The sequence below is a fragment of the Trematomus bernacchii genome, unplaced genomic scaffold (assembly GCF_902827165.1).
Source record: "Trematomus bernacchii unplaced genomic scaffold, fTreBer1.1, whole genome shotgun sequence".
NCBI lineage: Eukaryota > Metazoa > Chordata > Actinopteri > Perciformes > Nototheniidae > Trematomus > Trematomus bernacchii.
This window is the reverse complement of record NW_022988043.1, coordinates 4,450,720-4,457,370: the sequence shown is the minus strand read 5'-3', so window position 1 is coordinate 4,457,370 and position 6,651 is coordinate 4,450,720. Positions and strand designations below refer to the sequence as shown.

The 6,651-nt window shown below is 40.6% G+C and overlaps 1 protein-coding gene across 1 annotated transcript in view; it reads left to right on the top strand.

The window, feature by feature from the left end:
• The first annotated feature begins 837 nt into the window (after positions 1 to 837).
• The window catches only part of rorb (RAR-related orphan receptor B), an 18,481-nt gene continuing 12,667 nt past the window's right edge, over positions 838 to 6,651 (top strand). Inside the window, exon 1 of the mRNA XM_034118435.1 lies at positions 838 to 960. Coding sequence (XP_033974326.1) covers positions 900 to 960 — 61 coding nt within the window. The 5' untranslated portion in view covers positions 838 to 899. The remainder of the gene's footprint in view (positions 961 to 6,651) is intronic.

The following is a 6,651-nucleotide window of genomic DNA, read 5'->3' as shown; positions in this document are numbered from 1 at the left end:
TTTTCATCTTGTTGGACACTAATCAGAAGATTTTTTTAATTGCAAAAATATTTTAATTAGAAGAAAACATAATTCGATTATTTAAAACTGATCCAAACTTATCAAATGCATCCAGTTTGTCACTAGACAGAGTCTGCCTTCACTTTGAGACTTCAAATTAACTTGGTTTAACTGTGTTAAATCAACTTAGTTGTGTGTGAATATATACCCCACGTTTCTATGAAAAATAAATAAATAAAAAAAGTAGCCTAATAAATAATGTCATTCCACGAGACATAACGGTGCATTTCAGTACCCTCGAAGCAGAGATCGGATTTAAGATACACTTCCTCTTTATTGTGCATGCAACACAATAGTCACAATTGCATGGAGCTGCCTATGAGGAGGATGACATTAAAACTTTGCTGTGACTGTGTCTGTGTACTGTAGCGACATAGTGCGCGCGCGCGCGTGTGATTGTGTGCGTGTGTCTGTGTGTGTGTTTCAGTGTGTGTTTGTGTGTGCATGCTCCGGGCTGGAGGCTGAGCAGGAGAGAGTGGGAGGAGCAGAAAGTGCTCCAGTCCAATCAGGGCCGCCGGGTAAAGCCTCTCCTATACGCTCTTCCTTCCCTGAGCCCGCAGAAAACAGTGAAACCCTCCCACAGAGGTGAGAGCGTAGATGTCATGAGAAAAGCGACCGCACGACCACAGCACAACGACCGAAGCACCGACCGACCTCAGCCCGCCTCCCTGCGCCCCAGTCTGGGATGCTTTTAGCGCAGAGACTCCTCCACTCAGGGCAGCCCGTGGACACCGACGCAGATCTCCAACACTCTTTTCGTTGTAGTTGTTATTTTTAACCGAGGATCTTTCCCCCCACATCACCCCCATTTTTTAAAAAGTGTTTATGCTCGTTTCTTCATGACTTGGGGAGGGGAGGGGAGCCTCAGCACTAGCTCCGGCAAATCCAACACCATGCGAGGTAAGACCATCACACTGCTCCAAACACCGCCGCACTTTCCCCAGAGCGTCATCCCGCTAAACACACACACACGTTGCACGGCAGGCTTTATCCCACCTTTGGCCTTGAAAGTTTATTCTGGGAGTTTTCAGCTGCGAAGCTGATCTGTCGTTTTTTTCACAGCCGAGCGGAAGAGAGTGTGTGTGGCTGAATATTTCAGCACCTTGCAACCCTAAAAGTTTATTTGGATCTATCTCTCTGTGTGTGTGTGTGTGAGAGAGAGTTTGAGCGTGCTATGTGTATGAGGAATAGTCCTACAGTTTTGCTAATTCATGCGCAAATCCAGTGAAATCTGTGGTTGCAAATTAAAAGTAGCGCATGATGTTTGATTAAAGCTTTAATCATTTGAGCTCCAACCCAACGGAATCTGCGGACAGGCTGCCACCAGATTAGATCAGATGATGTGCAGAAAAAAACACAACTTTATTTCGTTATGTTCTGGGGATAAACTTTATGGGATACTTTTCTAGCGCTCTACTAACCCATTTCTGCACCGGGCCGGGGACGTTGAAATTCAACGTCAATGTCGTCCTGAGCGCACACACACACACACACACACACACTCTCTATCACACAGATACACACATTCACACACAGGTTGACACCGCTCTTCTCACTTTCACTAAGTCATCCTTTGCAGTCAAATTACCTTTAAATCAGGAAGATGCGTTAATTCGTTTTCTCATAAATCAGTGTTTACTTTATCGCTGGTGTAAGTCCCATACGAATGCGTAACCTAATTATTATCAGCTGATTTGTTTTTATTTACTGTTCCAATGTTGGGTAATTATGTCTGACGCAGAGTCGCAACACTCGTTCAACTGAATGATCTTGAACTCTTCATTTACAAGTCACTCTGTTTCTGACTGTAATGACCTCTTCATCCTTTTAAACAACTGAACTAATTAGGAGTGTTGTGACAGAAATAGGGAGGAGGGACATAAATTGTTCTCATAAATGTAGCATACAACTTAAAAGCTCTGCACTATAATTTGAAGGGAGATATAATGTCAAACTCAAATAAAGTTAGCATCTGCTTCAAATTAAAAGACACAGGCATCTTAAAGATACTTTTTTCACTGGGTTATGTTGTTATCAGATGTTGATAATATCCAAGGATAAATGATTGGCCATCATCATTATTATCCACATTATAAATCATATCTGGACATCATAATTCATTATAATGATAAACAAGATTGATTGAACACTATTTAATGGGTCAAACTTAATTTTAATTTAGTTTTTGCTTGAAAAAAAGATTCCGATCTATCTATCGATCTATCTCTCCATCTTTCTATCTCTCCATCTATCTATCTATCTATCTATCTATCTATCTATCTATCTATCTATCTATCTATCTATCTATCTCTCTATCTATCTATCTATCTATCTCTCTACTGATGCTTTTTGTGTTTGAATGTCACTTAAAGCTTTCTGCTGCCTCAGCTTCAGGCCATCAAACCTCAGGCAAGACAAAACATGAGAAGGCCAAACACCCCCCACTCGCTCTCTCATCCCGTGAACTCCTCTGTCGTGCACCTTGTATTTTATCCACATTTTAATGGGCCTCACGACCACTCTCGTGCAAGGGAGGCTTTGGGGGGTATACCGAAATCTCCTGCTTTCACTTTATAGCCGTGGTTGGCAATGGAGGCCCCTGAAGCTTCTCTCTCACCCCTCTTTCTCCATGTCTCTCTCTCCCTCTATCCCTCTCTCTCTCCATCTTCCTCTCTCCCTCTGCACGCCCCAAAGGGTTTTGTCAGATAGAATTAAATCAGTGTGGGCCGTGCGGCCCCCACTCTCAACCTGTGTGTGTGGAGTCTCGGCTGCCCTTACACAGAAATGCGCTCACAACCACAAGGTTATAAAAAATAGAGGCCCCTCATGAGCCGTGGTAATTATCATTTAACAATAGCCACAACTCCTGAAGCCCTGACCAAAGATGATGTCACCCCATCGCCTGACGGGGGGAAAAGCAAGAGAGAAATAATAGATAAATATCATCAGGGCCTTTTCCTCATCTCAGAAAATGAAGCATTGTGGGGTTTTTTCAGTATGGCTCAGTGCTGTGGAGGTCGTTGTAAACAAGATAATTATTTCTGTATTTTCAATGGCAAAATGATGCTGTGCTGTGAATAGTGTTCAGTTAAAACCTAACAAAGAAGTTGATTAAATTATATCAGTAACACTGCCATTATATCTTTGAGTGGAACAAAGTTTTGGTTTTATATTCAAGCAATAGCCCTAAACAAGCCTGAACAAAATGATGTTTTAATCTATTTAGATTTAAATTGATATTTGCTGTTTATAATTGCATTTAAATGTTAGATTTGCCTTATTTCTAACAGTACATTTGCCACAATAACATCAACTTTCTCCAACTAAATGTTTCATTCAATCATTATCGATGAAAGCACAATGCCTCTATTGAAAAAAACTAAAGCATTTGCAAACTTGGATACTTATTAAAATGTACAAGAACTTGCACAACCCCACAAACATAGACTGATATTGTAGACGTGTAATCTGCATGTCATTCCCTTCCTATTTTCGCAGTGCTCCTTATATTGGTCCTTGTTAGCCTGGGTCTGTGTGTTCTTTGTAATACTGGTATAAGCCTAAGCGCTCCTACAGCATATAGATGCAGCGGGTCAGCCAGGTCAAAGAGTTCAGCGATGGAGGAAGCAACAGGGGAGGAGGCGATATGTGATATGTGTCAATCACACATTTCCATGCTCCTTCACCATTGGAAAAGATAGGATGACGGAAAGTGTGAGAGAGCAGAAAAACACTAAGGTGATGACAGTCTCAAAAGAAACATATTTAGAGTCTACAGCAAAGGAAACCTCCATTTACATCTTTTATAGGACGTATGGCATGAGCTCTAACTAAAATGCAGAAAGCACTAAAAATACTCACACACCCACACAGACAAACACACACACACACAGCTGCAATACTACGCATGACGGCCTCATGCCAATAGAATTAGTCCCATCCTGCTTTGCTTTAGAGGCTTGTGTGAGCATTGATTTTTGTCCGATACTAAAGCATCCCGGGATCAATGCTTGTTCGAAGCCAACGGAAGCAGTCTGTTAAGTTAAATCTATGTCACACTAAAAACCTGTAGATATGAGATTTGGCACAAATTATTCAGTTATTTCATCATTTACATTCAGTATTTGTTTCTGTTTTAATGTTAACTTGGTTTATTAATACCTATGAATTGGATCAATGTGTTTATAAGATATCGTTACCAATTGACTTTATCCCCTTTATTTTGCATTTACAAGCAGTGAATAAGTGGTTTGTAACCATACAATAAAGTTGTTAGCAGATATAAGGGCATTATTAATGTAATTGTCAACAACTTCCATAAGTGCAGGTTCATTTGTAGACTGATTGTAATGCACGATGTAGCAAAAATAAAGTTGTAATAATATAAAATGTGACTTCATAGGAGAATTTAATACATTTTTTATATTTCATTATACCAATGTACTTTAATCTTCTTAAAACCTAATTGAAGTGCTTTATAACCCACTCATTTAATGTATTGTGCTAAATTGTGGGGATAAGATATGAATGAGATACACTACTGTATGAAGTGTTCCAAAAGATGATTAAAGTCATATGAAACACCTGTTTTTACTAACACTTTTCTTTTAGCACCTACAATGAACAACTACACCAGAATAGAAACGGTCATTCTTCATACTGAGTGATAAGAGACCATCCTCAGTCAGAAGCAGCATGTCAGCGCACAGCTTTCGCACCAAATCACTTTTCTATTGTTGCCTTGAAATCACTTATTGTGCACCATAGTGGGCACCTGGCCGGAGTGAATCTGAGGCTGGCAGTGTCCTCATGAAACTGCTCAGTCTGTTGTCGAGCCTGTTTTTGTTGATTGTGTTGTTGATTGTGTTGTTGATTGTGTTGTTTATTGTGCGTTAGTGCTGACTAATGGCCCAGTGTTACGTAAGAAGAGAGGAGAGATTACCCCAAGCCCATGCAGGCCACCCTGTTAATCCCTCAACACAGCCCCACTGACTGACTGACGTACCGCCACAATGCTGTTGCAACACACACACATACGCACATATAAGATTACATTTAGGACCAACTGTCTTCAGATACACACCGTCTACTCCTCACCTAGCCTGTCCGCATGACTGTTTTATTCCATGCCATCCTCCAAAATCATCCCACCATGGTGCATGTGTTTGTGTCTGTGTGTTTTTGTGTGTGTGTGTGTGTGTGTGTGGCCTGGATGGCACTCCTGTAGTCCCACTGAGCCGCTATCATAGCCCGTGTTTGTTTAGCATGTGCTCAGCGTGCGCTCCATGTTGGTTTTATCCCTCTGTGTCTGTCTGGGGGAATCTAAGCTAACTGTTTTTCTCCTCAGTCAATTCTCTCTCCCTTTTTCTCTTTTTTAAAATCTTTATTCACACAAAGCGTGGGCTACACGGCACGCTTCGGTTTGTGTCTCCACTTTATCTTAGCCAGGAGGGATTTCAGCCTGAACCACTGCTAAACTCTAAATCTGCCTTGAAGTCATACAGTCCTCTGACAGCTCCTTCTGTTTTGTCAGTTTTACTCATCCATGAAGCCAAGCACGTCTCAATGGAGACACAGTTAATATTCAATATTCACAGTTTCCTTCGATTTGCATTGAAGTAATAACTTGGGGAAAGAGGGTGACGGCGCTTGTTAAGAGCATATATCTATGAAAAGAGAGGACATATATTTTATTAGATGGGTGGCTTAAATAGAAAAAAAATTATCATTTGGAGAAAAATGTAGCAGGAATTGAATTTACATGTCCCGCAATACATCTCGAGTGCAATGTTTGATAGTCCAAAGTCAGAGAGCATGTTCACCTGCACTTCTAAACTCAAGTAGCAAAACTCATGTATACAATCTAGTGTTGGATTAATGCAGAGGCACAGAATTAAAATCATATCTGAAGCCGAAAAACTATAACGGGACAAGGTTTCTGTCTTGCTAACATTTCAGTCTCTTTGTAAATGAGACTATTTATTTTAATGGACTTTTCTTCATCTGCTTTGAAAAGATTGTGAATTATTTAAGAATCTATGAAGTAAAAAAAAGAAAGAGTATTTAAATGCATGAGATAAAGAGAAAGGAGAGAAGGGAGAATGTGAGTAAATGAGTGATCGTGATAAGAAAAGAGAGAGCAAGTAAGAAGAGAGACTCAAGAGTTATATAACCGTGTGTGTGTGTGTGTGTGTGTGTGTGTGTGTGTGTGTGTGTGTGTGTGTGTGTGTGTGTGTGTGTGTTTGAGCAAGTGTGTGCGAAGTAAGGGATAACAGGGTAGATGGTGGATAAAACAGTAGATTGTGTTTACTTCACGCACACGCACACACACACACACACACACAAAGATACAGACTATCCCATCCTCAAATTACACTTGCACATAGCTGCCCTTAGCAATGAATAACGGCAGCGCTGTCCAAAGTCCACACTCACAAACCACCTATTAGAGTTTAGCTAACACTCAAAGCAGATTAGTCCCTATACTAGAGGTTTGTGTGAGGCTAGCATTCCAATCTGTACTTTACACCTATACTTATACATCAAATGCTTATTCGTAGCTTAAATAACCCTATGTGTGAGGCTAAAAGA